This window comes from Bactrocera latifrons, unplaced genomic scaffold (genome assembly GCF_001853355.1).
Source record: "Bactrocera latifrons isolate USDA-ARS-PBARC rearing strain unplaced genomic scaffold, ASM185335v1 scaffold_26, whole genome shotgun sequence".
NCBI classification, from domain to species: domain Eukaryota; kingdom Metazoa; phylum Arthropoda; class Insecta; order Diptera; family Tephritidae; genus Bactrocera; species Bactrocera latifrons.
The window spans coordinates 1,689,655-1,707,165 of NW_017536185.1; the positions used below are offsets into that span (position 1 = coordinate 1,689,655).

The following is a 17,511-nucleotide window of genomic DNA, read 5'->3' on the forward strand; positions in this document are numbered from 1 at the left end:
CGAAGCTATGATATCCTTTTCAGGTCAATTTTGTCTAGCATGGTAGTGGTCTGATCTGAAAAGTATATATATTCAAAAATTGTGGCGATGCTTTCGACAATACTCTAATGCAAACTTCGTGAGGATACTTTTCCTAATATAAAACATTGTCCATATAAGGATTGGAGAGTCAGTTGAGTGGAAGCCATAAACTTCCAAATAATAATTTAAGCCAAATTTCGGGTAGATATCTAGTTAAATAAAGCTGTTTTGTATGCTTAGAATTAACTTTGATCATTCAATCGGATGATATGCCCTCTTGAGGGTTTATAAAAAAAAGGTTTGTCAGGTAGAGAAGTAAATGACAGCGGTTAAAAACTACCTAAAAATCACCAAAAATAGTCGCGAATGAAGTGAAGAATCCAGAGTATATGTATATAGGTACGCAGGTGTATCTTCAATGCCGCGTTTGTCGTTTTATAGAAAAAATAATAATGAAAGTATTAGGATTTCGCAATGTCAAGTGACAAAAATTGCAAAAGTTAAAACAAATACAAGTTTTAAAAAATTTTTTTCCGTCAAACTCGTAACTAAATTTATTGTTATCAGTATACTCACAACTATTAACGACGTAGATACTAATGAATCATCTATTAGTGATAAACCCTTCAGTCGGGTCGATAAGTCAATGCTGATACAAATTTCAAATTGCAAATGTGTACATGGTGTATGCAGCAACAATAGCAACAACAATGGGGCAGGCGCTTACAGCGACAACGGAAATAAATACCTGATTTCCCCAGACGCTAACGTGTTAATGCAGGCGGATTTGCGCCGTTTGTCACGCGCTGCCTCGCATCTTGCATTTATGACCGCTGGCATTTTGGGACGGCCGCATTTGCTATTGTTGTTTGTACAGTAAACGCGTTCTATTGGCATTCGAGTTTGGCTTGCGAAGTTTGTGCGCGTGTAAATTTCATGCACTTCCAGTTTGCCTTCGATTGCAGCACTATGATTTCACATGTGGCCAAGGGAGATAATTATCATTTTGTGTTGTTGCATTCAACACAATTATATGCGGTTATCTATGCGTACTTTCATATTGTTTTGAAGCTTTAATGTGTTCAAAATTTAATTTATTTTATTGACGAACATGTGAGCTTGGAATTGAATGAAAAGTTTTAAAGAGCTTATTTTTGAAATGGTGGGTAGTTTGGAATGATTTTGGGCTAAAAAATGGCTAATCCATATTCTTTTTAGTTGTCCTTTTTCTAACCATACATGTTGCATACGACATTAATTGCGAATTCTGCCACAATATCATATTCCAAAAGGAACGAGAATATATAGAAAAAAATATGTACATGGTTTTTCAACGTCTCACTTTTTGGGATATCAATCTGAAGCTTTGCAAATATCGGTTTCTATACAAAAAGCTGCTTATTAGTCTGATTAGTCAATCAAAAACTAAAATAGAAATCGATAATGTATCGAAAACCTTTTCATTAGGGGTGATGTCTTCAAACATTCGGCGTGGGTTATTCTTCAAAGCAACATTACACTTTCCCGATAGTGTTTTCAGATCGTATCACTATAGCATAAAGCTGTCATATAAACTGATCGACTGAAATCAAGTTTTTGTATATAATCTTTTGTATTTGTGATGGGTATTCTAGTTTCAGCAATTGCAAAAAAATTAACTCGTTTCTATGCGCTTTCCAAGACTTTTTGGAGCAACATGTACAGTGCGCAATTTCGGCTAAATTGTTGACATCAAGCTCATCAATGATACAAAGATTTACATCAGCAAATTTAGCTGCTTTATTGTGTGGAAATCAATAGCGGATACGTTATTTATCCATATATGGGCAGACGCAACGAGGAAGCATCGATTTTTATATATGCTCATCGACTACTTTATTTTGCAAACTTCATAGGATTGCTGTTAATTGCTATGCTAAATATGAGGGCAATTTTTCAACCAGTTTATTAATAGCAGCTGCATAAGTCCGTATACCTCTTTAGTGCTTTGTGCATTTTACAATGGATAAAAATATCGAGGAAAGAATTTGTCTCAAATTTTGCTTACGCTTACGGTGATTCAGTTTTATAAAAGAAACTAAGCTTGCAAGTGGTACAAAGCATTCAAATATAGTCGAGAGGTCGTTGAAGACATGTCTCATTCTGGGTGGCCTACGCTATCTTCAGCTATTGAAAATATTAAAAAGGTGAAGGGGCTTGGTGTATGGTAATCGTCGGGCAAGTTTTAGAGAGATATCAAGAGAGCTCGAAGTCTCTGGAGGCTCCGTTCGCATGATTTTGGTAAATATTTAGGGTATGAAACGCGTTCTTGCTCAACTCGTAACGATAAAGCGTAATTTTTTTTAAGATGTGTACGATTGTGGCCGGATTTAAAGCAAAAACGGCAATGAAATGAATCGATCAACAGATTTGGCTCCGTGTGATTTTTTTCCGTGTCCAAAATTGAAATGGTCATTTTGAGAAAACCGCTTTCAGTCGAATGAAGAAATAAAATGAAATTCGCTAAATAAGCTGAAGGCTATCTTAACAAGTTCTTATGGATAATGTTTTGGCGAGGAAAATCATAAGTGTATTATATTTGGTTGGGATTACTTTAAAGGGCAAATAATTGTTTATTATTCGTTTTATTTATAATTTATCGGTACTTTTTCCTCACAACGTATAAGGCGTAAGGGGGCGAAAAAATGGGATTTCGTGGGTCATGTATAGATTTTGACCTTCTCAAATATGCCTTTTACCGTCATTCACAAAGTCCTAGGTAATGGCACTACACAGATTACTTATCAAACTTCTCACTCCGTGTAATTAAATTCCTTTTACTTTCCTTTCAAAAAATGTACAAAACAAATAGAAGATTTAATCATGGCTTAACACATGCCTGCAGGAAATTAACTTTTTTTGGATTTTCGCCTTCCCACACAACGCTCGTTCGAACAAATAGCCGTTCACGCTCCTTTGGTTGACAACTTATTAACACCAAAACAATATAAATCTATGTGAGTGCATTGCACACACCAGCTAATAATATCTATAACCTGTCCGCGTGGGATAACTGAACATTTGTTGTTTGTTGGCGAGCGCTTCCGTTAGCAGTGCAACAAATTAAAGCCGCTCGACAATCGCGTTAATACCGCTAAGTAGACAATTATCGGTTTTTCCATTTGCACACGGCCACACACACATACATGCGCTAGTGCATGTAAACATTCATAATGCTGCAATCGTAAATAAATAGGTAAGCCAGCGGATTTAGCCAAACACGGACACATCTACACACACACACATGCACACAGGCTGGTCCGCTCATCGAAGCTGAGTAGATTTAGTGCGGCATTTGCAGTTAATTTGCGTTTACTTCGTTTGCATTTATAAGTGCATCATTTACAGAGCCACCAACACATCCATACATAGCTGTGCATAGTATATCACGTGTGYAGGCGGTGCCGTGATATGTGTTTGTATGCATTAGCAAATCAATTGGCAGCTGATAATAGGCAACTCACCGTAGTCATAGTCATTGTATTTATGCAGACTTATGAGCATATTGCTGTGGCTGGCGCTTAATAGCTTAGCAGTGTTGTTGCAACTTTGACTAACGAACACTGCTACATATTTGTGCGAGCGAAATCTGGCTGCTGCATGTGCTTGTGTGGGTGGTGCTTTTGTTCGTGCATTGGCAATTGTGTTTATTATGCACTAATTATTGCACAATTACTTGTAGCAGCTGATAATTGCGGAATTTATGTGAAATTTGTGATCAATGCTTATTAACGTAGGCAAACTGTAAACCGTCAGCAGATAAGCGCATGCACGTGTGCGGACTCAGCACATACAATTGCTGCGAATCACAGCCATACTTACATAAGCTTACACTGTTGCAGCAGATAATAAACTTAAACGTCAACTAAGTTCATAATAACGGATTTTCACTGAAATTGGTGATTGATCAGCTCATTGCTTTGTGGCTTAATGACAAAAGGGGGAGGGAAATGTGCTCGTCAATTAGGTAATTGAAAGAACAACTTGAGATGTGCGGATGATTATAATTTAACTATCGAATTAATTTAGTATTAATAATAATCAAAACTTCAAGGTGCATATTTAATTTGAAAGCCTTCAAAAAAAGACATTTTTAAGAATTTTAAACAAAACTATTGTATGCATTTTTTTATTTACTTACATTTTTCAAATTTCCGGAGCTTTTTCATAGACAAAGTAGCAAAGTGTAAAAATCAAAACAAGAAAAAAACTTTAACTGTGTTTGCAGCAAAGCTAGAATACCCTTCATAGACAAGCAGTTTCCATAGAACAAGTCGAATTCGATCGTTCGATTTGTATGACAACTATTTGCTATAGTGGTCTGAATCTTTTTCTGAATAAGCCGGAGTTGTCTTGGATTACAATATATTCAGAATTTCTTGAAAATATTCATTCGAAACCAAAAGTTTCCATACAACGACTTCATTCTGATCAATCAATTTGTATCACAGCTATATGATATAGTCCTCAGATCTAAAAAATTTCTTCAAATATTATGGTATTGACTTGGACAATAACCCGTGGCAAATTTCGTGAACACATCTTTTTAAATAAGAATGTTTTCCATACAAGGATATAATTTCGATCTATCAGTTTCTAAGACAGACATATCCTAAAATGGTCTGATATCGTCGGCTCCGACCAATAAGCAGCAACTTGGGAAGATAAGGAAGTGGGCATAAAAAAATTGAGTTCTACCTGAAATTTTGGTAATTTTTTGCCTAACCATATTAGTTTTTTTGAAAGATTCGAAAAACCGATTGGTCATTGTATGGAGAGCTGCATACTTAGCCTGTCAAGATATGGAAAATAATTGATTTTTTTCCATTTCATACTAAGAATAACTTTTAAAAAATTTTTTTTTAAAGATCTCAAAATGAAACTGATATATTTTATAGAAACAGTTGTAGATTTAAAATATGTATATTTTTCCATTTGCTCTCATTACGAGATTTTTTTTTAAATTTTTTCCACTGGGAAACAAACTCAGGTCCCACAAGCGTGATTAGTATTTAATTTTATACTGATTTCCAATTATTGCTTCATGCTTAGTTGCAACTAAAAATTCCTATTTATAAATATGTACATACACACATACATATGTCAATATTTATACTTTTTACAAAAATTCTAATCGTTTTTCATATTCTTATGAATAAAAAAAAACAATCAAGTATATTACACATTAATGGCTACTTACCGCATCGGCACCGCTGGGAAAATCAACGAAGGGCGGAAAAGTAGCCGATTCACCTTTAGGGCCCGGCGGCCCCGGTGGTCCCGGTGGACCACGTATGCTATCACCGGGTGGTCCTTTAGGGCCACGTTCACCTTTTTCACCTTTAGGTGTGCGATAGGCTGCAATAAAAAGAGCAAACATGTAAAATATATAAAATACATTGCGGAACTACACTAGAGCTACACTGCGTATACGCAACCTTTTGCATACAATTCATAAATTAAGCGAGTGTGCCTATTTAGTCTATTTCCAATGCAATTCAAGCGGAAAACTAAACTGAATTGATTAAAAGCCTAGGAATATTCATGGAAATTTGGCACCAGGTTCAACGTATGACAATAAATATTGAGCATTATCCGACATTTTACAACAGCCAGCATAAGATTTTTTGTTTTTACTCGATAGACAATATATTTAACAATTTTTTCATTCACTGCTGCTCTTTTTTTCTCTTGATTTTGCATAAAAAATGTAAATTTTTATGGAGCGAAATTTTGTTACCCTTTACCACTGCCTCCCTTTGCTCGCCACTGCATTTACATATGTGTATGCAAATGCGTTACGCACACACTCGTGCACATCTGTTGGCGGTAGATATTAACTTGTATGCACACATACAATGTGTGTCTGGTGTGCCAGGCATTAGCTCTCGTTGAAATGTAAATTTGTGAAAAACGCAATAACAAGCAATTTATGTCATGTGTAGCTTGTTACACTTTATACACGAATTCATTTGCTATTCTATACACTTGGCGCAAACACACACACACTTCAATATATGTGAAATTTACATAAATATGCAGGTTGGTTGAAAAAATTTTGCATTTTTTGCACAGCCATCCTTCGGGTGCTATAAAGCTCAGAGTGCCCACACAACCGTATCTTCTTACATATTAATAACAGCGGTGTGTATGTGTGGCTGTGAGTAAGAGCGCCAGTATGTATGCTGCAGATATTGTTTGCATTTTCATAAGATTTATTTATGTGCAAGAATATATGTGTGCATACATGCAAATCCATTTTAGTGGCGAATGTTTTTGCGTCCACTTCATTTTCGCGAAATGATTTTACAATATTTTAGATTGCACTACTTAATTTGTTTACTGCCTTGCAAATGGCATGCAAGCGCGTGCACACCTCCAAAGTGTTTGGAGGAATGTGTGTTTTTGTGCGAAAAACGCTTCTCAAAAGTCAACAGTTCGCCTGCGTTCAGTGTTGTATTGAAATCGCGCAAATTTTGATAAACCTTTGAATTTATGCTCTCTGCAAATATAGTGCTTGTGTTTACATGGAAAATCTGTTTTGACGATTTAAATATTTTTAAGTTTCTTATTTGTTTCGCTAACAGCTGTAATTTATTGCACCGTTTGTTTTCGAAAAGTCGAACTCATTTGTGTTAAAGTCGATATGTCAACCTTTCCGTAATATGTTTTACAAAGCCGAGCTTTTAGCCCCTATATCGCTATTATCATTGGATTTTTTAATCTTGCTTTTTAACACTATAGCAATACATCGATATTGGGTCTTAAACTAAGTAATTTCTTTTGATGACACGGCTGATATTATTGAATTTTTTTGCAACCAACTTCAGATTTAATCACCTTAACGTTTTATTATTTGAAGAGCTCATATAATAAGACTTATCAGTAACAAAAATTCTTAAATTTGTTAGAATGGTGTTTGTTTGGAACTCGGAACCCTGTTAAGTATGTAAGACCGAAAACAAAATTTTGCTTTTTCGAAAAACCGCAAATCTTTTCTAAAATAATTCTATTAATGAGTAACGTTTATTAATATTTTTACTTGTATATGTGATCTAATTAGTATTCAGTTTTAATTTTACGTATTATTAAAATATTTGTTAAACTATTATTTTTATTTCATGTAACAATTTTTTTAATAAAAGCCTTAAATAGTTCATAACTATCAATTAAATTGTGCTACTTACGTCTTTCGTGCGGATAAGGAGGTGGCGTCTGTGATGGAAATCCACTGGCATCGTCCGTCGCCTGCAAATTTACAAATAAAATATAAACATATAAATAAAAAATATAAATTTATTTTTATATATATACAGTATTTTGTTACAAGAAATATTGAGTAATAATTCCGTGTCTAAAATATATATAAAGAATGGAATGCATTTTCTTTATTKAACGACTTTTTTTACGACTTCAAGACATCTGCCAGGAGTCAACTCTGTCGATGATGACGCGAATTGTTTAAACTCTAAAGCGGCACAAATAAAAAAATACTTGTTAGGTTATGCTACTTTTCATTATTATATAAGAAAAAATAACAAGCTTTTGAAAACACTTAAAAAAAGTGAACAAAATGTTTATAATTTGTGATTGTTTTGAGTAAAAGCAAGTAAAAAAGGGTTAAGTTGCGGCGTAACCGAACATTTTATACTCACGCAATTTGCAATAATCAAAGATCGAAGAATTCTTTCACGAAACTATAGGGTTTCTTTAAGGTATCTCACCTACCATCACCAATCATATGGAGTATGCAGTTTCGTCCACTTTTATCTATTTCAGGTACAAAGGTACGCTGCTATCAGTAAAACACGCTCTTCCATTTTCACCGAAATAACACACATAATGGCCGATATGTGCAACATAAAGTCAATCGGAATATCGAAAATCTTTATATTAGGTATATGAGAGCTAAGTTAATACTACGAACTTGATTGAATCCATTTTTAATAGACATTTATACTATTATCATCAAAACAATTATAATGGTATATCTCATACATTGATCGATATTTTTGGTGAAAAGTCAACTGGGAGTCCACATTTGCGGTATTTGGGATTGGATTTCGACAGATTCTGCTCATAAGATGGCATAAGTTAGGGAAATTATTAGTGCCAAACATTAGATTACTTACTTCTTATTTGTGTACTGCAAAGTGAAGGAATCAAATGGTATTTAAAATTCTGTTTTATGTATGAAAAGTAGACGTGGGTTTAGTTCGATTTCGCTCATTCACTGTGATATGAAACATGCGAGACTAATGCCGCACCCCAATTTAGTCGAACTCGGTTAATTAGATTTCCAAATATGGCATTTTAGCCCTATCTCCGACTAAGCCCTCTCATACCATCGCGGATCACTTTTAGTAGTTTTCAACCACCTTTTCAGTGTCGGTAATGGTGTTTAAGGAAGGCTTGTACGGACGGACAGACAGTTACCCGGATGTCTATACCTTATATACATATATATGAGCCTTTATCTTGATCACTTAGTTTTAAGTGATACATACAACCATTTTACACTTAAAAGAATATAAATGCATACTTTCCTCAAGGGTTTAAATACTTATAATGACTGCCAACACCCACTAAATTAAAGCGGTGGTTTTTAAACTCAATACGTCGCGTCTGCCAGTTATAAGTAAACAAAAATCAATCATTTCAAGGAGTATTCAAACACGTACATATCTAATTTGAATGAGAAAAAAGCGATTGTAGAGTGGAAGAAAGCCGCCAGAAGCATTAGCTACTGATTTTTCAGCGCAACATTCTCAAATATGTGTTTGCTTGTATACGGCGACAAACAATGTATGTTTTTATACATACATACGAGCATATAAATTGACAATGCATTTACGCTCGGTAGCACAATGCAAAATGTGACACATTTTTCATACCTCTTCATTTTATATATACATATTTTATTTGGAATTTTACTGCTTCCTTTATTATTGCTTGCTCCCATTTGTTTGTATTTTGTTGTTGTACTTGCGCTACTCCAATGCACAATGAAAATTTATTTGCAACTTATCAATATGTTACGAGCAAATAAAAATTCCGGAGCCAACATTGGCAAGAATACACACACACATATTGAACATACACACATAAATTCCACTCATACATACATACAATGTTTTCTGCGCTTAACGCCCCAAACATTCCAATCACCCGACTGCACTTCCACCACACTTTGTGTATTTGATTGGAGCTTCATATGACTGTATGTGTGTGTATGTGTGGAAATATGCGACCGCAGCTGTGACATTTCCAATCAGACTGTGGGTGTGTAGCAGTAAACGTGTATGTGTGTGAGCGGGGTAAGGGTTTCGAAAATGAACAGAAAAGTGTGGACAAAGAGGAGCATAAGGAAATATGGCAAATGGCAGTCAAAGCAAGAGCAAGTGCAATAATAACATGTACAATCGTAGCATGAAAATGGCTCGCAGCGCTATAACGTTTACTATGTACCATATAAGCTATAAATAAAAACAAAACATTGCAACATTTTTATTTATTACAATTTGTTGGAAACAATGAGTTGTTGAGTTATGACATGAGCAATGTTCAATGCATGTGCATTGGTGAGCCGTTATTACAGTCAGCATTTGAGTGTAGGTGTGTTGGTGCTTCGGTGTGCTTCGGTGTGCTTGTGGATTTGCTTTTTGTTTGCTTCTGTTGAATTTAATACAAAGTGGGTGCTCACAATAACTGCAGAGAACATATATATTTTGCATATTTATATGTATGATTATATGTATATGTATATGTACATGAATATATATATGATGTGTGTGCATAATTCGTTGTCGTTCCAGAGTTGAACTAACTCACGGTGGCAATTGAGTTAGTCGAATAGTAAGGAGAATCGGTCTAAATCACCTAACTTTTCCTGTGATCAGAAATTGCTCAGCTATAAATGACTTAAGGCTTTCTTTCACTTCCCAGAAAAGGACAAGTATGCAAATGCGTAATAGGTATTGTTGTTTTGAACTAAAATTAATCAAAAAATCTGCTGATCATCATACTCTTGGAAGATGTTACTACAAAGTATAATAGTTTTGTTCATCTAATCGTTTTACGTATTACCTACAACTAGTCGAGTCGAGATGGACAGAGGATAGAGGGCTATACTTATATAGCAAAAAGTACGAGTTCGTTGATGGGCGTAATCGGACTAATACCATGCCCACAAAACGACATTATACCATAACTTACCACCCAGTTAAGGCACGTGGTAATCACCAGACACTTTTATGTTACCTTTGTAGTAATCCCATTGAAGTATGCCATCTTTTGATCAAATCCAACAAAAATTGTTAAAGTCAAATATACAGACCCAGTACCCATAGTTGACTTTTTTCATAAAATATCGATCAATGTGTGAACTATATAATTGAAATACAGAGAGGATCAAAAATGTTTTGAATATGGTCAATAAGTAAATAAACAAATATAAATATTTTCGAACTTTCGGGGGACTTTATACCGCCAACTGTCATGTCAATATGTGAGATATTATAATAAAATTGAGAGAGCGTTTTTTTTATAACGGTGCATCTTTATGCTTAGAATGAATAAAATCCATTGAAAACTCGCTCTAGATACCATATAACTAACAAATTTTAAGTACCTGAAGGTACTTCCCTAGCTTTAAATACTGCAAGTTGCAGGAGTATGAAATGTTCGGTTATACCCGCATTCGAATTTTGAGTTGACAGTTTTATTTCCTAGTTTTAGAAATACTTTTCACTTAAATGAGCCTCTGAGTTTTATCAAATGTCAAGGGGCACACCTAATGTGAACCTTCACTTTCAAATGACGTGAGTTCATTAGATCAAAGTTTTGCTTTCCACATCCACATATATATGTATGTATGCACAGATAGAGCTTTTCTCTTATACTCCTTTTCATTCAAATTCAAGATTTAGATGTTTGTTTTAGTGCTTTCCATGAATTACACATATTTGCAATTCCAGTGGCTAATTGCATTACTCCTTTGAATTGAATATGCACACACACACACACACATTCACAAAGGGTTTCTGATAGACACAGAAATGTATGAGAAACAATTCAAATATAAGTTCGAAACATTTCAATTTCTTTGAAACAGAGTGGCGCAATAGTTAAANGAGAAACAATTCAAATATAAGTTCGAAACATTTCAATTTCTTTGAAACAGAGTGGCGCAATAGTTAAAATTCATATTCGGCATTCGTTTTTGTTTCGAAAAAAAAAAAATAATAATAATAAAAATGTGCTTGCATTTGCTTTTGTTTATTTTTTGCCTACCACAGACATAGAGACACATATATTATAATACAAACATACTTACTTTGTGTATTTATATGAGCAAAACTGTTTGCAGAATAACGAAATTTTTGCACATTAAAAATTAGCTTTCTGCTTGTACTGGAAACGAAAGTCAATAAAATATATTTAACCATTTTTGTGTTGTTTTAATTTCAATTCACATATTTCGAATGCAGCTAAAAGCAACAGACGGTATTTTGAAAAGGAAACTAATTCTAATGAAATATGAAATATAAATAATAATTGTCTTTCTAATTTACATAACTTTTGTTGGCAAAGCCAATGCAATTGTCGTCACAAACGACTAAAATTTTAACAAATGTAAGTCTGGAGTGGGAGATATATTATTAGAATTCGAAAAGCTGCTCGTTTTCTAGGAACTAAATTGCATTTTATTTAAATATTTTAATGCAAACGAAAATACCTTAATATCTATATGGTGCAGCAAAGCATTTTCCTTAAAACTGACTGTGTTATGGTTGAATTGTAGGCATTTTTGGTACTAAAAGACATGGAACAGTAAAGCACTTTGCTCTTTATAAAATTTCACAGATGTTATCTCAGGTGTAACTTATCTCCTAATCACTCGCTGAATGGTGAGAGATCAAAATTATTTTGAACTAGTAGTGTTCCTTTATTACTCAAAAACTATTATGAGACCGAAATATCATAAAAAAATCATACGAATTATATTAGAAATGTGTATATACTTCTTTATATAGCTCTGCTTGGATAATCATACTTAAAAGTTAATACTTTCCCTTTCCTAATACGATTTGCGAGTTTGCTAAAATATGCTTAATTATAGGCAACACTCAATAGATCCTCACTACCGACTACCTTGGACATTTTATGTAGACCGAGGTAATTTTCTTGATGGTTCAAAATCCTACGCTCTCCCGATCGACCTTGAAAACTGCTTAACCTAATGCTGGGGGAATATATTTTGGATATTATTTGGAAAGTTTTTGAGTAAATACAAATTTTTGACAAGGAGGTCACTGAAATCACAGATGCAGAACAATTACTCACGACAGTCGGGTCTAACTAATTGGAAATCATCTGGGTTTTTATACGGCCAATGACTGTCAATATGACATCATACCTCGAACTTACGTACTTCAGGAATGTTGTCTGCATCTGCAACAACAACAATTACTGTGGTGTGGTTAGTCTGTTGCTAGACTAAAATAAACCAAATATTATACACTTTGTATAAATAAGTTGACAAATTTTCGAATTCGGTTAGACTTTAGTTAGTAGTAGTTAGACTTTTTTTAATTTGATAGCTGGAAATTTATTTAATATTAAAACATATAATTTTTTTAATTGTTGCGTCTTCAAATAAGAACGGAAACTTTTTCCAGTCAGTTCAAGGCACAAGACCCTGCTGTGCATGTGTATTAAGAGAAAATAAGATTAATATATATGTATCTACGAGTATACATGCATTTGTAGGTATGTAAGTGTGCAACGGTCACTACTGCTGTTATAAAAGAGTCTGTGGCAGCCGATAAATTGATTCTCGTTATACGCACCAATACCGTTCTTTTGTGTAAATGTCACTAACAAACGTAAGAACATGTGAAGTCATTTTATTGGCGAATACGGCAACGAGAAATCGGTCGCAAGCAACTCCACAACAAATGACAATTCTCATTCTATATTTTATATACTACGATATACTACGTATATACAGGCATTTAGATATATATTTACTTCAGCTTGAGTGGGTCACACTCAAGTCGCCATTCTCAAACTCTAGTTGTTTAAATGGATGTGTTTGCTTTTGCACACGTGTGCGCCTAGCCAAAATGGCTATCACAGCAAGTTGATCTGGCAAAAGTTGACTAAAAATATACACAACATATGGCACACATATGTATGTATGTATGTATGCATGTGCTTATACTGCTATTGACATTATTGTAACCTTTGCAGCGCTCATTGTTTGCTATTGTGCGGCTGTTTACAACTTATTTAGTTTTCTGCCAAGACTAGACATTGCGGGTGCAGGCAAGTGAAGCAGCAGGTGCTCACGAGCAGACTTATGCAAGTTAATGAGACAATACACATTTAAATTTTTGAATTTGGTAACTTTTGTAATGTGCAGTGTGTATAGCGGTTTTTGATACGTGGACTTAGTTTTTTTTTTGGGGGTTTTATGGAATCATATAGCTTTAAGCTTCCAAAAAATTGTGCACTTAAGTGCACTTTCAAATCTTCAACCATATTTAAGCACAAAGTGAAATTATTAGAAGTTTCAGCATTAAAGTTTCAGCTGTCTGGAATTTTCATATATGTGCTTAAATACACATATGCACTTTTATATATTATATATACTACAAGATGTAACACTTAATATCGCTAACATAAAAGCACACTCAGCATCGCCGTAATTTGAGCAGTCGTCCAATATTCGGTTTCATATGTATGCATGTATATTGTACATGTTCCTTTGCTGCTTTATATGCACAGCGGCTTCTAATTTCGACATATCTGCTGCGAATCAATGTTTCGAAACATTTTTTACGCGTGTGCGTATCATCACTCAACGAATCTAATTCTTTGGAAAAGTGATAGAAATTGCTTGGATTACCATCAGATTTCTGGACATATTAATTTACATACATATACGAGTATACATATCTATACATGAATATTTACTTTTTCTGCTGCCGAAAAAGTTTGCTTGCAAATCGACGCTTATTTGTGTGGGAATTAATGTCAGTTTGGTCTGCTTTTTTGGCTTGAAAGTCTGGCGTATTTATTGTAGCTACTTAATCGCACATTGAAGAAGTTACGAAATGTTGAAAGTGTTTTATTTCACTTGAGCAATGTGCGGGAATTTGCAAATTATTTTGGCTTACTTGCTGATAAATGGGCTTTAAGTTGCATTTTTTTTTTTTTTTTTTTTTTTTTTTTTTTTTTTTTTTTTGGCAGCTGAGAAGGAGATTTTAGGATAAGGGATAAAAAAAGATAATTCTTTGAAAAGTTGGGTTCTGCTTAACGAAAACACCCAAGGAAGACTTCCAAAACGATAAAAAAATTTTATAATGATTGTAATAACAAACTCGTAAAATTAACTCACCGGAGTTCCTTTCTAATTCAACATTTCTGCCAAAATAAAATAGTACTTTAATTACACAATACTCTTCAATATTTACTCACGTATATCTGCGACCTAGGAGCATTTAAGCTCTTGTAATATTTCTAAGCTCTTACTGACCTTTGTGTTGGCCTATATAAGCATGTAATTATTCTCATATCTCTACTTAAGGGGAATGTTATGGTATCGATGATTCTTATTTGTAAATGCATAAATTAAGGCCAAAATTCGACGTGCCTTTCTGTCCGCCTACAGGCAGTTAAGTAAGAAACCACAAGCAAATATTTTACCGAAATTCAGCACAAATATATACACATGATCTCATGTATTAATTCCCAGCTATAAATCTTAAAAGTAGATCGGAAAAATTCCAATCAAGAATTTTGTGTCTCAAATTGATTATAAACGTTTTTAGAAAGTTGGTTCAAGCATATGCAATTTCAACTTTGAAATAAAAATTAAGATTAGTTTCTCATTATAAGATATACACCAGTCGATAAGTCGATTTGTAACAAGTAAGGAATTTCTATATAGCTGAACCAAAGTAGACTGACAACTAGTAGAACAAAAACACGACAGTTGTTGGTTAAAGTTGCCATTTGCTGTCTACTTGTGAAATGTATAGTAGCTGTAAGGAAGGCAAGTTTGTAACTAGTTGCTTTAACTGCTGGGTATGTGTGGCCGTAAGCATGACATTACTTGTGTGCGTTATTGACCAACTTGGTCAGTTACACACTCACTTCGTGGTCATTCTTCATTCTATTTTATCTTTGATGTGCACAAAATGGGAAATCGAATAGGGGTTCATACGCACACAAATACACCCTCCAATATATATATTTTTGTGTATTGATATATCTGCTTATGGGTTGGAATGTTTGCAAATGCGTTGTGAAAATTGTTTACCACTGAGACACGTTGCGGTCATAAGTCTATAAGTCGGTATTTAGCAGATAATATATATATTTGTATATGTATATATGTATGTGTGCTAAAGCACGAAGGTACGTTTAGATAATAGTAGCATTGTTTTTGTAATATGTCATATAACCAATATATACCAAGAAAAGGAAACAGAAAGCACCAAATAGTTGCAATTTATGAGTTTAGTGACAAAACTCGTAGTTCTTAGTGAGAGCGGTGAGAAAAGGAGGACAAAATAGCAAATCTAGTAAAAGTCATTGAATATTCATTTTATGTGGGTTTCGAACTTACTGACAGAAAAATAAGAAATTAAACTAAAGTTGCAAGTTCTATCTAACTGAACACTAATATGAATGTGGAATAATACAAAAGCATCTCGATTCCAAAATCCAAAAATGCCGATCGAACAGTGTCCAGTTAGAAGTCCCAAAAACATTGGAAATTGGACTCTGCTGAGGGCGAAGAGTTCACTAGAACTAAAATAGCTCTTATCTATGAATCCTGTGCTTTCCAAAAATCTTTTATTTTCAATTTTGTTAACCACCTCCCTTACTCTCAAATGTATTACTGTTAACAAATGATTTCTTCGGATTCATAAAATGTTGCACGAAAATTTAGTATCCTTTTTTTAATATGCTTTTTCTACCTAACAAAACAAAATAAATATTTGAATTGAATTACAAAATTTCTTACTCATTTATAGAGAAAAATATTCATTCATACCTATATATGCATATATATTATATATATAGTATATATGTTTGCAGCTATGTACATTTAGACAATTTGTATGCGTAATATTGTCTAGATTGGGAAATCGTGATAGGCATGCAACATGGCATATGTGACGTGCCTAGCTGTCCTATGGCAGGTGGAATATCGCATATTTATTTCGTCTCTATGGGCTTACTTGACTTTTACACACGCATTTCCACTGCACATAAGTGGAAATGTGTTATGTGTGTAGACTTTTAAGTCTCTTTCTGAAATGTGACACTTTTAAGGCACAAAGTCAATGAACGAGAGAGATAAGGGTAAGTGGCATATTTCCGTAGAACTTGCGTACCAATTAGTATGTAATTCACAATTCTGCACTCATGCAGCTGACAGGCTGAAGTTCACAGAGGTGGCCAAAAAATGTCAGGTAACTCTGGTTGTGAAAATAAATTTAGATAGAAAAGATTTAAGGTTTTCTTGTTCTGAAATGCAATTGTGAATTTAGGGAAAAATATTTTGCAATTTATCCCATATATAGTATACATCGGTTAGCAAGCACATGGTATGTTTAATTGTGAGTTTTCCAAGCGACGTCTGCAGGGGCTGCTACCTGCTTGAGTTTCGCTTGTTCAGGAAAAATGAAGAAAGGAAAAATAGGCGAACCCAAATTAATCAGTTTAGGAAACTGTCAGGTAGAAATATTTTTGGGGAGGGTTGCCACATTTTAAAATATCTTCAATAAATTAAATTAACTAAGTAAATTAACTATTAGAATATGCCTCCCAAATTAATGAGATTTAAATAGATTGCAAATAAAAATATGTTATGTGGATGATGCCACCTATTTTGTAATCTTGAGACAATATAAATTATTTAATCAAGGAAATATAGTGTAATTAAAACATGTTTGGGAATGGTTGGCTTTTAAATTTATTTTTTTTTCGTTCAAAAAATTAAATAAATACGTGTATGAGAGAATAAAATATAAACAGATTTAATTGCGTTTTTTGTGACAGAAGTTCAGAAAGTTTCTTAAACAAGTTTCGCTAAATTTAGTTTTATAAGGCTAACATCGAACTAAAAGATTTTAGTAAGCCAATACTCTGAAATTTCTATTCAAATTAGACATCAAATTAAACACGTTTCGACATAATATCCGTCAATGTCCAAACAATTTTGAAGTCTTTGTCACCTACTTGAATATATTATTTCTAAAAGTCAATTGTTAAAACTTAAAATTGATCACCATATAGAAAGATATAGTTCACCGAAGTTCGCCGAATTTCAGTGCAATAAAAAAATTTATTAAATAACAATAAGAATAGTGGAAGGAAGTGAATAAATAAAGTGTATTTTTATTCAAATCTATCTTAACTTAAAATAAAATA

The 17,511-nt window shown here is 33.8% G+C and overlaps 1 protein-coding gene across 7 annotated transcripts in view; it reads right to left on the reverse strand.

Moving 5' to 3' along the window:
• Positions 1-17,511, reverse strand: part of LOC108969624 (collagen alpha-1(XVIII) chain) — a 396,591-nt gene that overhangs the window by 117,049 nt on the left and 262,031 nt on the right. For all 7 annotated transcript variants that reach the window (XM_018934460.1, XM_018934459.1, XM_018934458.1 and 4 more), the window contains exons 8-9: positions 7,248-7,308; positions 5,261-5,418 (exon numbers count right to left, since the gene is read on the reverse strand). In XM_018934460.1, the coding sequence (XP_018790005.1) occupies positions 5,261-5,418; positions 7,248-7,308 (219 nt within the window). The remainder of the gene's footprint in view (positions 1-5,260; positions 5,419-7,247; positions 7,309-17,511) is intronic.